General features: G+C 42.9%; 1 protein-coding gene across 5 annotated transcripts in view; it reads left to right on the plus strand.

Moving 5' to 3' along the window:
• The first annotated feature begins 3,672 nt into the window (after nt 1–3,672).
• Gon4l (gon-4 like) overlaps nt 3,673–16,388 on the plus strand; it is a 65,672-nt gene continuing 52,956 nt past the window's right edge. For 4 of the 5 annotated variants that reach the window (XM_055625692.1, XM_055625689.1, XM_055625693.1 and 1 more), the window contains exons 1-3: nt 3,673–3,785; nt 5,170–5,700; nt 13,580–13,771. In XM_055625692.1, the coding sequence (XP_055481667.1) occupies nt 5,196–5,700; nt 13,580–13,771 (697 nt within the window). In that variant the 5' untranslated portion in view covers nt 3,673–3,785; nt 5,170–5,195. The remainder of the gene's footprint in view (nt 3,786–5,169; nt 5,701–13,579; nt 13,772–16,388) is intronic. The other variant, XM_055625691.1, reaches the window with a different exon arrangement.

Below are 16,388 nucleotides of genomic sequence, written 5' to 3' on the forward strand. Positions count from 1 at the left end.
GTTTCAGTATTGATTGCTATTATAGTAGTGCATTCCTGAATCAGTAAAGGCATTTACGGAAACTTAAACCTGAGAAACTGATTAAAGATGAAACTTAATCTTTAAGCAGGACAATAATGAGTTTCAGGCTAGCCTGTATATATATATATATATATATATATATATATATATATATATATATATCAAGACCCTGTCTCAAATAAGCAAAACAATAATAAAAACTTAAAATCTGCTGGGCAATGGTGGTGCACGCCTTTAAACCCAGCACTCAGGAGTATAAAACACCAGAAAAAAAAAAAAACAAAAACATGAATGAATTTTTGAACATAACGGTCCAGGCACTTTACAGGGCCCTGGGTCAATATATTAGGAGTTGGGATTGGAATACCACAAACCTTTTTTGATAATTGGGTACTTCTGTGAGCTCATCTATCCCACAGGCCAGAATATGAAAACTGGAAAAAGTGATAAAAATATTCATTGGTCCCTAAGATGTGATAACATTTTACAAAATGAAAACTATTATGCAGATATGAATAGCTGCTATGCTTTGAGTCCAAGTCTGCTTTTGATTTTGCTATCTAAAGAAGCATCTTTCTGAATTGTAGGAATTCTCCTTTTTTCCCTATGGTCCAGGTATTTGGTGGGGACTGTGATTAGTTGTTGACTTAAGCCATGGATTCCCCACCCTCAGGTTTGAGTTGGATAACTAAAGGTAGAGAAGGCTAGAAAGTGCCTTTCTTCCTTCCTTCTTTTCTTCTTTTTTGAGATAGGATTTTTCTGTGTAGCCAGCCCTGGCTGTCCTGGAATTCTCCCTGGACTGACTAGGATGGTCTCGAAATCAGAGATCCTCTTGCCTCAGCCTCCCCAGGGCTGGGATTAAAGACGTGCATCACTATGTTTGGCCAGGAAGTGCCTTCCATGTATTTATTTATAGACAATATAGGGAAGTTCTTGCTGAGAATAGCTTAGAACTTTTGCTCTGCCTGCCTCCAACATCCCAAGTGCTATGTGTGTTACCACATTCGGTTTATTTGGCTTTGGGATTCAAACTCTAGTTTCCAATATGCCAAGTTACTTATTTTCTTTTCTTTGTGAACCATTATTTTTTTTAAACATTTTTTAGTAATATCTTTTATTACAATTTATTCAATTTGTATCCCACCTGTGGCCTCCCAATCCCACCTTCCCTCCTTTCTCAACTCCTATGCCTAGTCCACTGATAGGGGAGGTCCTCCTCCCCTTCTAGCTGACCCTAGTCTATCAGGTCTCATCAGGGCTGGCTGTGTTGTCTTCCTCTGTGGCCTGGTAAGACTGCTGTCCCCTCAGGGGGAGGTGATAAAAGAGCCAGCCACTGAGTTCATGTCAGAGACAGTTCCTGTTCCCATTACTAGGGAACACACTTGGATACTGAGTCTATGGGCTACATCTGAGCAGGGGTTTTAGGTCTTCTCCATGCATTGTCCTTGGTTGGGGTATCAGTCTCTGCAGGGTCTCCCAGGGCTCAGTTTTTTAAATTTCATCTATCTATCTATCTATCTATCTATCTATCTATCTATCTATTTATTTTTGGCTCTGTTGGTCTCCTTTTGGAGGAGTTCCCATCCTCTCTAGGTCTTTCTATTGCCTTGTTCTTTCAAAAATATTCCATGTCCTCTGCTGGATACAAAATTAACTCAAAACAATCCAATCGGTAGCCCTCCTATATACAAATTACAAAAGGGCTGAGAAAGAAATTAGGAAAGCAACACCCTCCACAAGAGCCACAAATAACATAAAAGTACTTTGGGGTGACTCTAACCAAGCATGTGGAAGACCTGTTTGAAAAAAACTTCAAGTCTCTGCAGAAAGAAATTGAAGAAGATATCAAAAGATGGAAAGATCTCCCATGATCATGGATTGGAAGGATTAACATAGTGAAAATGGGCATCCTACCAACAGCAATCAACAGATTCAATGCAATTCCCATCAAAATACCAACATAATTCTTTTTAAAAAATTATTTTATTTATTATGTATACATTGTTCTGTCTGCACGTACACCTCCACACCAGAAGACACCAGATCTTATTATAGATGGTTGTGAGCCACCATGTGGTTGCTGGGAATTGAACTCAGGATCTCTGGAAGAGCATCCATTGCTCTTAACCTCTGAGCCATCTCTCCAGCCCCCCCAATACAATTCTTTACAGAACTTGAAAGAACAATTCTCAATTTCATATGGAAAAACAAAAAACCCAGAATTGCTAAAAACAATCCTGTACAATAAAATATCTTCTGAAGGTATCTACATCCCTGATCTCAAGGTGTACTATAGAGCAACAGTAATAAAAACTGCATGGTACTGGCATAGAAACAGAATGGTCGATCAATGAAATTGAATAGAAGACCCAGAAATAAACCCACACACCTACAGGAACTTGATTTTTGACAAAGAAGCCAAAACAATACAATGGAAAAAAAGATAGCATCTTCAACAAATGGTGCTGGTCTAACTGGATGTCTACATGTAGAAAAATGCAAATAGATGCATATTTTTTATTGGCTTTTTGAGACAGGGTTTTGTTGGGATTATTAATATTTACTTTTAGTTAGGCAGCAATTATTCCTAAACAGCTGAATAACCAAATCACCACACAGAGACTAGGATTTATTTAATTAACCTAGAGCACAATGCTGGGCAACAGTTACTCCATCCTAAATCTCCAAGCCCGCATAGTTTCCTACCATTCAGATTTCTCCCATTATACTTGCTTTTAGTCAAATCTTAGGTCCAGTTCATTTCTCCACGTGGTTCCAGACCTCTCCTGCAGATTCTTTGCGTCTCTCCTCTCTTGCTTCCTTCCTCTTCCTCCCACTCCAGATCAGGTTGTCCCACCCTATATTGTCCATTGTACCGCACTGGCTTAATGGTTTTTTAATTGACAATACAGAGAACAAATGGTGGCATGTTTACACAAACTTGAGACAGGTGATGCTTAAAGTAAGCATCACAATGCAATGTCCAGATTGAAACCAGATAGTGGGGTACAGAAATCAGCATTTGCATGAACAAGGGTAAATTGTATACATTCCACAAGAACATTATACCACCAGGGTTTCTCTGTGTAGCCTTGACTGTCCTGGACTTGCTTTGTAGAGCAGGCTTGCTTCGAACTCACAGCATTCCCCCTGCCTCGCTCTCCCTGGGTGCTGGGATTACAGACATGCGCCACCACGACCAGCAACACTTTTTAATTTCTTTATTTGTTTTTTTGAGACAGGGTTTTTCTGTGTAACAGCCCTGGCTGTCTTGGACTCACTGTGTAGACCAGGCTGGCCTCGAACTCACAGCGATCTGCTGGCCCCTGCCTCATGTACTGGTTCAAGTGACATTTTTTATTACCTACCTGCCTGCCTGCCTGCCTGCCTGCCTGCCTGCCTGCCTGCCTGCCTGCCTGCCTGCCTGCCTGCCTGCCTGCCTGCCTGCCTGCCTGCCTACCCGCCTACCGTCATTTATTTACCGTTCATCGATCTATTACTTTTCCCACGAACTGACATACTAGCGCGGCCCTAAAATAAGATGGCGCCTACCCCTTGGCGCATGCTCCTTGACGCGCAAGGCCCGCGCCTCGGGGGCGCGCACGTCAGCCGGTGCCGTTGCGTTACTTCCGCTGGTGCAGACGCGGAGTTTCCGTGGGATCAGGCCGGCGTCTGTGAGGGTACTGGGTAGTGTGCGCTGGACGTGGGGCTCCCGGCGGAGGCAGCCCAGGATGAAGGGCGTCTGCTCCGAGGCTGGGTGCGCGGTGCGTGAGGGTAGTCGGGTAGCAGGGGTGTGAGCGGTGGTGCGGACTTGAGCCAGGGTTGAGCGCTGAGGTGGAGAGCGCAGCTAGGACTCCCGGAGAAATGTCTTTCCGGGACGGCCCCCGGGGCTGCTCGCGCTTTGGCGTCGGTTCACTCAGCTGGTCAGCCTCTCCTGTCCCAGGAGCAGACTCTCGGAGCTACTGTAGTTTAAGGCGTTTGACTCGATCCCCGCACAGGCGCGACCCAGCAGCGTCTAGCTGCTCCCCTCTCCCCGCCTTCTTTCTGCTCCCCGGTCCCTTCACTTCATGAATTTATCTGTGAAGTAAAGAAATCGCCTAGGTTATTCCCACTTCCCCTCTTAGTCATTTACTACTCTCCCTGACAGGATCAGTGGTTCTTCTCTTGATTAGTGAGCTTTGCCAAGATAAGGACCTGGACTGTTAGGGTGAAGGGTTCTCCCTTAATGCCCTAGAGAACGTGGTTGTGGAGGCTTAAGATTAGCTTTATGGCTCAAACTCTGGTGCTGTTGTGAGGTCCTTCAGACTTGATTGTTGCCAGTGATGCTTCCTCTGTTCTTGTACCTATTTCTGAAAGGAAGGGATTTCCTGCATAGAAGTGCACAAACCAGGCTGCATTCTGATGGTGGAGTGATTGCCTTTCATGCAGAAAACTCCGGGTACCTAACTTATAAAAAGAGACGTGGTGGAGAGCCCTGTCAGTGGAGGCAGCTGGACCACAGCTGTAAGGCCTCCCTGAGACACAGAGTGAGTTGGAAGTCCCCTTCCAATGTCCATGTAAATGTTTTCTGCATTACTGTTCTAATGCAGCACAGCATTGTTTAGGCCCGCTTTCCTTTCATTCATCTCTTCAGGGAACAAGCACATTACCTGTTTACATTACACACATAGTGCTGGATTCTGGAGACACCAGTTAAGGATTCCCTTTGCTCACTGACTTCATAGCTCTGGAGAATGAAAACAAAGACAGAAAAGTGATACTGTAAGATTTGTCTTAATTTTTTGATTACATGTTTGTGTGTTTGTATGCGAATGTGAGTGCAGGTGGCCAGTTCCAGGCCAATCTGACTTTGAACTCACAGAGATCCACCTGTCTTCCTAGGCTGGGAAGAGGCCTACAAGATCAAATGAAGTCTGAGGTAACAGAAGCTTAAAAGATTAAGGCATTGCTTAGTCAAGGTAGCATACTATTTAGTATGAAATTTGAGCTGAGCTTCTGTAATCAGTTTCATCTTCCCCTAAAAATTGTAGACATTTGGTGTGAAGTACTGTGTTCATGATTAGACTTAAGTAGCATGAAATGATAACTAAGCAAATGTCATCATTTATTACTACTGAGGTGATAAGGACTTGCTTTTTATGCTTTTAGGATGGAACAGAAGTGGGACTTTTAAAATGTTGCCCTGTAAAAAGAGAAGAGCTGTGGTGATAGAATCTGTGCAGCAGCAGGTGGACCAGAAGGGTGAGGACTTAGACCCAGAGGCAGCTGTGAAGCCAGAATCAGACCAGCTCAGAAACTCCGGGTCCGAGTCACCGTCCTGTGGTCAGAGCCCTGACCGTGCAGTGTGCCCTGAAGAGCGCTTCACCCATGATGTAGAAAATCAGTTCACTGAGGAGGATCCAGCTTTGAGCTCTAAGATGCTTACCCAGCGTGTAAACTTACCGGTTCTGGAAGGCGCTGATGTAGCTGTCTCTCAGGAAATCACCCTTCCTTCCTTGGAGTCTTCTCATTCCCTTCCTGTACACATGGATAAAGGGAGACTGCAGGCTACTGCCTCAAGGAAGGGGAAGAAAATTCTCTCCAAGCCTGGGCTGGTTACCAGAGAAGACCGAGGGGATCATCCTGTGGTGGAAGAACCTCCTTCAGGAGAGCCTGGTGAAGAAGTCAAGGCGGAAGAAGGTAAGGGTGAAAGATCTTGGTTGCTTTTGCTTTAACTTTTTGTCGTTGTTTTGCTTTTCGAGACAGGGTTTCTCTGTGTAGCCTTGGCTGTCCTGGACTCACAAGGTAGACCAGGATGGCCTTAGACTCACGTGGATCCTCCTGCTGAGTGCCGGGATTAAAGGTGTGTGTCCTGGCTTGTCTTTGCTTTCTGTGGTGCCTTTACAGAGAAGTGTTTCAGTAAGAGGAAATTGCTGTGGTTTGGACTTGGAATTGTGAATCTTACAAATGGGTAGAGATTTTCCTTTCGTCTCCAATTCTACTGTCTTCTGCCTGTCCCTTCCCATTTAAAAATATGTGTGTGGGCGTTTCACTTGCATGTGTATATATATATATATATATATATATATATGCATTATGTGTGTGCCTGGTGACTGGAGCGAGGGTGTCAGGACCCCTGGAACTGACATTATGAATGGTTGTGAGCCACCATATAGAGGCTGGGAATCAAACCTGGGTTCTTTGCAAGAGCAACAGTTGCTTTTAATTACTGAGCCATCTTTCTAGCCTTTTCCTTCCCTTTTCCTTTAAGCTTTATTCTGCATGTCTGGAGAGATGATACTCCATTAGTTGGTTATATATTCATGAAGTTGGCCTCATGGAACAGGGCAGTGGTTTAAAGGAAGACTTTTTGGACATTGAGAAAGGCTTTCCAGAGTTGAAAAACCCTTTGGATGGAATGCTCTGAAGATTGTAGTTTGACAGGATGGTGGCACAGACTAGGAACAGTTTATGTAGAGATACATAGATGGAAAAGGATGGTGACATAGTAACTTGGAAGTAGCAGAAAAAGGTGACTTGAAAGTGGCAGGTTAGGTTTCAGTGGTAAAAGCATAGTTTTCATACTTAGGCATCGTGACTTTCCAGTAGGTGGTCCTCTCAAAAGGCAGGCATTGACGCATTGACTCTCCCTTTGCTTGCGATGCTGCAGAGTGCGGTAAGGGCTTGCACCTGCTAGGATGCATGATAACCCCACTCCTCAGCTTCCTATTGTTTTGTTTTTTGTTTTTCTTTTTTTAAAAAAATTTCTTTTGGTTTTTAGAGATAAGGTCTTTCATTGTAGCTCAGATTGGTCTGGAATTCACTTCATAGCCCTGCCTGTCCTTCAACAAATGACTCTTGCCTCTACCTTCTGAGTGCTAAAATTATGGTAATTACAGACTGTGCTACTATGCCTGAAGGATGATTTTTGTTTATTTTGAGTTTTTCAATATTTTCCACTATGTACACTCTTGCTTTTTAATTACTATATGTGAATTTAAAGCCAGATTATGGAGCAATGCAGTATGTCAAAAGCCAAGGGCTGGGATGTTTGGGCTGTGCATCAATTGTAGGGGCCCTTGTTTTACATTTTCATGGCCCTGAATTTGCCCCTGAGTGGTGTGTGTATATTTGTGTTCACTCATAATTGTAACTATTCAAAATAATTAGTTAAAACTTAGAGTATACTATTTTGATACTCTGTTTTTTTAACTCATGTTTTTATTTTGTGTATGCATGTTCATATAGTGGGGGTGAGTGGGTGAGTATGTGCTATGGTGGGAATGTGCAGATTAGAGGACAACTTTTGGGGGTTGATTCTCTTCTTCTCCACTGTTTTTTTTTTTTTTTTTTTTTTGACTGGGTATCATTTTAGCCCAAACTAACTTTAAACTCAGTGTAGCCCAGATTGGTCTCAAATTTGAAGCAGTCCTCCTACCTCAGTCCCCACATACAGAAATTGCCAGTGTGAGCTACCACACTTGGCTCAGCATTTTGATTTACTAGTTATGAAAACAGCATCATGCTGAGTGGAAAATGATGGAAGAAATACAGAAAAGATACATAATTGATGAAGGTATCAGTGTTTTGCTACGTTGTTACATTGTTAAACTACATTTGTAGGCTGCAAGTGATCTTTGTCTCTGGCTTCCTCAGTGTTGCCACGGCAGTCCCAGGACTCCTGAGCTCCAGGGATTGTCTCATCTCAGCCTCCTGGAGTAACTGGAGTTGCAGGTGGTTGTGAGCTGCCCCATCTGGCCTCGGTTCCAACCTCCAGTCCTTTGGAAGAGCAGTACCCACTGCTAATCTCTTTCCATGTCCCTTGCCTACCACACTGTTTTTAAGTTGTTCTGGGGGTTGAATTCAGGGCTTCCCTCATGCCCAAATGGAAGGTCTTAGGAAAGATTGAGGAGAAAGGGAATGGTGGTGAAGGGAGAGGAGAGAAAAGCCAAGCATGAGACAGAGAAGGAAAAGCTTCATTCAGAATATATTTTAATTGTTTACTCTAACGTAAGAACTGAAACTGATAACATGAAAATAGTTAGCTGATAAAATTTAAACCAGTGGCTCTCAACCTTCCTAATGCTGAGACTTTTTTTTTTTAAAGATTGATTTATTTATATAATAGCTCTATCTGCATGTACACCTGCATGTTCATTCCAGGAACATTTGGGATCTGGCCCTCCAGTGTTCTGAGCTGTTACATTGAAGGCAAGAGGGTATCAGATCCCAGTTTGGATGATTGTAAGCCACCATGTGGTTGCTGGGAATTGAACTCAGGACCTTTGGAAGAACAGACAGTGCTGTTAACTGCTGAGCCACCTCTCCAGCTTCATGCTGCAACCTTTTAATACAGTTTCTCGTGTTTTGGTGAGCCCCAACCATGAAGTTATTATTATTATTATTATTATTATTATTATTATTATTATTTTATTTATTTATTTTATTTTATTTTTTTTTGAGACAAAGTTTCTCTGTGTAGCCTTGTCTGTCCCTGGACTTACTTTGTAGACCAGGCTGGCTTCAAACTCAGAGATCCACCTGCCTCTGCCTCCTGAGTGCTGGGATTAAAGGTGCGCACCACCACACCCAGCTCATGAAATTATTTCAATGCTACTTCATAACTGTAATTTTGCTACTGCTGTGAACCATAATGTAAATATCTGATATGCAGGTTATTTGACCCCCATGAAAGAATCATTAGACTACAAAGGGTTGTTTGATCCTTAAGCTGAGAACCTCTGGCATATATCTGGTGTGAGTGTGTGTGCAAGTATATATACATAATATATGTATATATACATATATAATATATGTATGGTGAAATCTGGCCATGTTAATTGTTCTCAGGAGGCAGAGAGAAAGAAATGTGAGTAGAAGTTCGGGTTGCGATACAGCAGGTCAGTTACTACAGCCCTGTTTTAGGAAGCAGTGCTTGTCGAGGCAAGCCTGTAGCTTGATGCCACTGTATGTGGCACTGGGCTCTGTAACTAATAAGAGGCGGGATTGAAAGCGGCTCTTTTTTTCTTTTTTGGTGGGGTAATGCTCTAGTTTAGGAGCATATTTGACTGGTTGCAACTGAAGATATCAATATGGTGATAGTTCAGAATGTAAAGGATATGTTTATGTTTTTGTTTTCTCCTTTGAGATAAAAGGGCTCATAACGTAGTTGTTTAAAAACTGTCACCAGGGGCTGGAGAGATGGCTCAATGGTTAAGAGCTCTGTCTGCTCTCCCAAAGAACGTGGGTTCAGTTCCCAGCACCCACATGACAGCGCACAACTGTCTAATTCCCAATTCCAAGGGATCTGTCACCTTTACACTAATGCACATATAATACAATTAAATAGATTATTAAAAAAAAAAACAAAACAAAAAAAAAACAAAACAAAGCTATCACCCATCCTTTCTTAGCTTTTGAGTCCTGGAATTACAGGTGTGCATCACTGTCTAGGTATGCTGGGGTTATTTTGCCTTTTTTTTTTTTAAAGATTTATGTATTTATTATTTATATTGCATTCTGCTTTCGTGTATGCCTACATACCAGAAGAGGACACCAGATCTCATTCTAGATGGTTGTGAGCCACCATGTGGTTGCTAGGAATTGAACTCAGGACCTTTGGAAGAATAGCAAGTGTTCTTAACCTCCAAGCCATCTCTCTAGCCCCTATTCTGCTTTTTTAAAGTGTGAGAGTTTTTTGCCTGCACGTGTGTATATGCACCACATTCATACACTGCCCACAGAAGCTAGAAGGGGGTGTTGGATCCCCTGGAACTAGAGTTAAGGACACTTGTGAACTGCCATGTGAGTGTTGGAAACCTAACTTGATCTTTAGGGTAGGTTCTAAATGCCCTTATCCTCCAGAGCCATCTCAATGGCCATAGGGTGTGTGTTTCAATTGAGGAAAGTGACAAATAATTTGGTTGCCTTTTTTGAGACAGTGTCTTATAAGCCCAAGCTGGCTTTGAACTTCTGATGCTCCTGCCTTTTCCTCCCAGTGCTGGCTTTACAGGTATGAGCACCATTCACAGTTTGTGTGATTGCTGGGACCCACTCCAGGGCCTCCCTCATGCATGCTAGTTAAGAACTCTACCAATTAAGCTACATCTCCAGTGCTGATTGAAATAAGAAAGTTTAATTGGAGACTATGCAAGCACATAAAAAAATTTCAGAAATACAAAAAGTAGCCAAGTGTAGTGGCAAGTAACTGTGATGTTGGCCTTTGGGAAGTTGAGGCAGGATGTTATGCACAACACGTTGTGGTACAGGGACATTTTTATGGGAAAGGTCAGGCAGAGACAGTAGGAAAGCTTAGAAGAGGACGGGGAGACAGACAGACAGACAGAGAATCAGAGGGACATACTGAGAGACAGACAGAAAGAGAGAGAGGAGGGAGGTGTTTCACACACAGGGAAGGGGAGAGAAATGAAGGCACAGAGAGTTAAGAGACTGGGTCATTTTACTCCAGGCCCCTGGAGGGTGACGGGGGATGAAGTCACAGGTTGCACAGGTTGTTAAGCAACGTAGAGGGAGGCTGCCTATATGCTAACACTCCTCCTTTTTCCTCTAATTGAGAGAGAGGGGCTAGGGAGGGGTGGGGAGGCAGGAATGGCGGCGTTAGGCTGCTCCTCCTCAAGGCAAGTAAAAGTGTAGAAATGTAGCTTCATTGGAAGCAGCTCTTGGCTGCCAAAATGTTTGCATTATATGGTGAAGGGGAAGCCCTTGTCCTAGAAAGTTCAGGACAGAGGGTTGGGGTGTATGTCAGCCATGCTCTGCAGCAGATAGGGACCAAGGAATGCTGGGAGAGCCTGGAGCTGTTTGTCCTGGGTCTGAAGCACACCACTCCAGCCTTTTTTTAATAATAACTGGATAAAGAGAAAATAATCTTTCTGGTTACTTCTGGCTGAGACTGCAAGCTCCTGGCCAACTTTAGCTACATAGGGAGGTCTTGTCTCAATATGAAAACAAGGGCTAGAGAAACAGTTCAGCTGTTAAAGGCTAGACTCACAACCAAAACATCAAAATGAAAACAAGCAAAACAACTCTTCTAAAGGAAACCCCAATGAAATTACAGAATTCTGTTGAGTGTCAGACACCTCCCCCTGAACACCTCTCTAGTCCTTGCTCTGCCTCCTGGCCTTAAGTCTTGTCCTCTGGATTCACTTTGTAGACCAGGTTAGCTCAAACTCATAGTGATCTGACTGCCTCTGTCTCCCTTACTTCTGTGATTAAAGGCGTGTGTCACCATGCCTGGCTCCAGTCTTTTCTTAAATAAAAAAAAAAAAAAAAAAAATCATTGTTTTCATTTTTTAGTTATCTATTTTCACTTTCAAAATTTATTTATTTTTGGCTGATCTGCAGATAGTTATCGCAACCGATTGTTCACAGTTTATTATAGATAGAATGACACTTTCCCTCTTTTACTGCCACACTTGAGTAGTCAAACAAACAAAAAAAATTTAAAGACAGGGTCTCACTGAATAGGTTGCTGCCTGGAACTCACTCTATAGACCAGGCTGGCCTTTACAGAGTTCTGCATGCCTTCGCCTCCTGAGGGCTGGGTTAAAGGTTTGCCAAGTTCGGTTGTTTGTCTGTGTGCATGTGTGCGTGAGTGCACATGAAGGTGTGGAGACCAGAGGAGGACAGCTAGCTGGAGTACATTCTCTCTCTCTTTCTCTCTCTGTGTCTCTCTCCAGGGTCTCACTTTAAAGTCTAGACTGGCCTGAAACTTAGAGACATCTACCTTCTGCCTTTCCTGGGACTAAAGGCATGTGTGTGCCACAAAGCCTGCTTACTTGCAATCTTTCTATAACAACTTGATTTTTGTTTTCTTCCTCCTGAAACCCTCTATATAGATCAGTCTGGCCTCCAATTTACAGTGTCCCCTCCATTTGGCTTTCCAAGAGATGGGATTGCAGTCATGTCATAGAATGCCTGTCTTTTTTTTTTTTAAGATTTTATTTATTTTATGTATATGAGTGCTCTGTCTGTATGTATACCTGCACACCAGAAGAGGGCACCAGATCTCATTATAGATGGTTGTGAGCCACCATGTGGTTGCTGGGACTTGAACTCAGGATCTCTGGAAGAGCAGCCAGCACTCTTAACCGCTGAGCCCTGCTGAGCCCCACTGAGCCATCTCTCCAGCCCCTAGAATGCCTGCCTTGATAACTTGATTCTTTGTTTCTTTTTGATAGTAAATATTTAATGATTCATGGTATATTTACTCATTTGCTCTGTAAAATTGATTAAAGAGTCAGGAATATTTGTTTTGCTTTTATTTTTTATTTTTTGAGACCTAGCCTTGCTATGTAGCCCAAGCTTTAAACTCACTCACTCTTCTGCTTCAGCCTCCCCAGTGCTAGGATTACAGATGTCTGCCAGTGTGCCTCAGACATTTTTTTCTTGTTTTTAATTTTTGTGTTTTTATGTATGTCTTCTTTAGGCTTTCTGTTGCTGTGCAGAGACAGCATGACCAAGGTATTTAATTTGGGCTGGCTTACAGTTAGAGTGGGTTAGTCCGTTATTATCGTCGTGGGTTGTGTGGGAGCTTGGTGCAGCTGCCAAATCTGAGAACTTTATATTTCTGATTCGCAAGTAGTAGGCAGAGAGCCACTGGGCCTGGCATTTTTTTTTTTTCTTCTCCTTCTTTGAGACAGGGTTTCTCTGTGTAACCTTGGCTGTCCTAGACTTGCTTTGTAGACTAGGCTGGCCTCGAACTCACAGAGATCCGCCTGTCTCTGCCTCCTCGGAGTGCTGAGCTTTTATGAAATGTCAGTGTCTACCCCAGTGACACTCTTCCTACAGTAAGGCCACACTGCCTAGGCTTTGCGCTCCTTCCCAAACAGTTCACCACCTGGGGACTAAGCAGGCAGCTATGAGCCTGTGGGGCCTGTTCTCATTTGAACCACCACTGTGTTTGTAGGTTTTTTGCTTACAAGCATGCCTGCACACGAGGTGCGTGCTTTATGCCTGTAGAGGTCAGAAGATCACCCGGAACTGGAGTTAGAGGTGGTTGTGAGCTGCAGTATGGGTTCTGGGAATTGAACTTGGGTCCTCTGCAAGAGCAGCCAGTGCTCTTAACTTCTAAGTTATCTCTCCTGCGCCTGCTTTGAACATTTTTATATAACTCATAGTTGAAATGTAGTGTTAATGGTCAACTCTAAATAAGTGTCCTTTAGTTGTCTGATACCTGTGCCCCATCTATAATGATGTGATTTTTGTTTTCTCGGTGCTCTGAATTGAACCCAGAGCTGTCATCTGTACTAGGCTAGCGCGCCACTGTACTAACAGTGGTCCCCTTTTTCTTAGGAAACACAGAGTTCAAAGCATACTTGAACTCAAACTATCAGAGCAGTTATCTTCTCATTCTGTGAGTTAGAGATGAGTAGTTTGGATCTGAGTTTTCATTTCATTGTTTGTTCTGGGAGCCCATCTTGAAGAGCAGGGAACGCCTGTGTGTATGGTATGCTTTATTTGAAGGTGTCTATCATAAAGGTCTTTGGAAAAGGTGTGAATTTTGCTGTAGCATATGATTAAGAGTGAGCAGAGTGTAGAGCAGTATTTGCGATTCTTTTAGGAAAACTTGAGATGCATTCTGGAGGGGAGTTACCCTTGCTGTCATCAGGCAGCCAGTCTGCAAAGCCAGGAGCCCAGCCTAGGAGGCCATTCCAGCCGGATGCTTCTGCCTTCCCTCAAGAAAAGCCACTCAGAGCTCTGTTTCACCAAGCTGAGGAGGAGACGGAGGATGCTGGACTCTTTATTCCAACGGGTAGGCTTTCTTTTTCTTCGTAATTAAAACAGACCAAAAGTAATTGCAGCAGCACTGGAGCAATGGACTGTTGCAGTGTAGAGTATGTATATACTGACTACATGCACTAGACAGCTGGAGTTTCGGAGAGGATAATGGCAGCGTCTGGAGTTCTCATCTACAAGTCAGCCTTGTCTTTCCTTTCAGTTACTACTTACTCCTCGGTAGTAATAAATCTTGACTTCTTAGCATGTGTTCATTCAATCTGTCCTCATAAAATGAATGCTATCAGATATATTCCTTTTTTGGTGGTTGTTTTCCAGTCAGTGTTATATGTATAAAATTCATTCATATTGCCAAAAATTGCTGATTGTTCATTATCATTGCTATTTAATGCTCTGTTGTTTGACTATTCTGTTTTCATTTTCCTTTGGTAAATAAACCTAGAACTTTTGCATGCTCGCCATAGAGCATTTTACCCCCCAAGCCATCTTACCAGCATTTTCATTTTTTTCTTGGTGGGTAGGTAGGAGTGTTGGCTAGGCTTGGTGTTGCATGACTGGAATCCCAACACTTGAGGGTTGGGGGTGAGGTAGAGACCAGCCTGAGATAGACACTGCCTCAGAAAGTAAGTAGCTGTGAGGTCCTGAGTAACTTTCATCCTTACTGTCCTGTGTGCTTTGCTGTTGTCTGCACAGACACTAGTACTTCTCAGACTTTAAAACTTTACTGTTCTTGCAGGTGTGCAGTGGTATTGCATTACAGTTTTAGCTTGTACTTCTCAAATGAGTGATGACATGGAGTGTATTCCTATGCATTATTTTCTTTGGAGAAATTGTTGTTGTGTTGTTTATTGTTAAACTGAAAAGGGTGCTTTTTTTTTTAAGTACAGTTTTACTTGGACAACTAAGCTGTCTTCAACTTTAATATAACTTCTGCCTTAGTTTCCCTTTCACTGGGATTTGTTTGTTTGTTTGTTTGTTTCAATACAGGGTTTCTCTGTGTAGCCTTGACTGTTCTGGACTTGCCTTGTAAACTGGGCTGGCCTCTAACTCACACAGATCTGCCTGCCTCTGCCTTCTGAGTAATGAGATTATAGGCCTGTGCCACCACACCCAGTTTATTTGTTTTTTTTGAGAGAGGGTTTCTCTGTTATGTAGCCATGGCTGTCCTGGTACTTATTTACATAATAAGTCTACATGACTAGGCTGGCCTTAAACTCTCAAAGATTAAAGGTGTGTTACAAACAACCAAACTAAACAAATAAACAAATAAACAAATAAATGGGCTGGAGAGATGGCTCAGAGGTTAAGAGTACTGGTTACTCTTTCAAAAGTCCTTAGTTCAAGTCCCAGCACCTACGTGGTAGCTCATAACCATCTATAATGCTATCTGGTGCCCTCTTCAGGCATGCAGGCACACATGCAGGCAAAACACGGTATACATAATGAATAAATAAATCTTTAAAAATCATTAAAAAAAGAAACAAACATTATTTTTAGGGGTCAGGATAAATGGTTATGGGTTTCTATCTAGTACCACTTATTAAAAACAAGTAACTTTTTAATGTGCTTTTTTCATTCATACAGCCTGTAAGCATACCAGGCTACTTTGTTCATTAGTAGCGTGCACACTCCCATGTGTGTGTGTGTGTGTGTGTGTGTGTGTGTGTGTGTGTTACAGTGAATGTACAATGACATGCATGATGGAGGTCCCTACACAACCTTCAGTTCTGTCCTTCCACTGTGGGACCTTAGTACCCTACTCAGATCACCAGGTCTTCCTGGCAAGTACTCCAACCTGCTCAGCCATCTTACTTACTTGAGTTTTGTTTTTTTGAAAGGATTTTACTGTGTAGTCCAATCTGGACTTAAAGTTGTGGTATTTCTCTGCCTCTGCCTCAAAGCTGGAATGACAAACAAGCATGCTTGGCTATGTATGATAATCAGAATGTAGACTCCTGAGTAGCCTGCAGATTTCATTTGGATTTCTCCATTTTTCTAGTAGCTATCATTTTTGTTTCAGTTCAGTCTTGGACCCAACATTTCACTTAGGTATGGTCCTTAGTCTTTTTCATTCAGACCTCTTTCTTGTCTTTAGTTACTTTATATCTTCTGCTCAGTTTTTTTTTAATTACATTTATTCAGTCTCTGTATGTGTGTGTACATGTGTGTGGGTGTTTATAGCATGAACATGGTGGTCAGAGAACAGCCTGGGAGAATTGTTCTCTGCTTCCTCCGTGTGAGTCCTGGTATCAAACTCAGGTATTTGGCTTGGCAGAAAGCACCTTTGCCAGCTGAGCCATCTCACCTGCCCAACTTAATACTTTTAATCTTTGTTGTTGTGTGTGTTTGTGCCTGCTCAGGCATGTGACTGTGCTCCATGACAGTGATGTGGAGGTCCCAGTCCAGCTTGCAGGAGTCAGTCCTGTACGTGTGTGAGTCCTGGTGTTCAGTCAGGTCATCGGATGCAGTGGAAAGGGCCCAGCCATCTCACTGGTTGTGCTCTATTTGTTTTGAATAGGGTCTGACTCTGTGTGCTTGGCTAGAAATCACCATGTAGCCCATGATCTTGAACTTGCTGAGCTCCTCATATGTCAGTCTCTTCTGAGTGCTGGAATTACAGGTTCACTCGTGGG

The sequence above is a fragment of the Psammomys obesus genome, unplaced genomic scaffold (assembly GCF_907164565.1).
Source record: "Psammomys obesus unplaced genomic scaffold, mPsaObe1.curated_primary_1811, whole genome shotgun sequence".
Classification (NCBI taxonomy): Eukaryota; Metazoa; Chordata; class Mammalia; order Rodentia; family Muridae; genus Psammomys; species Psammomys obesus.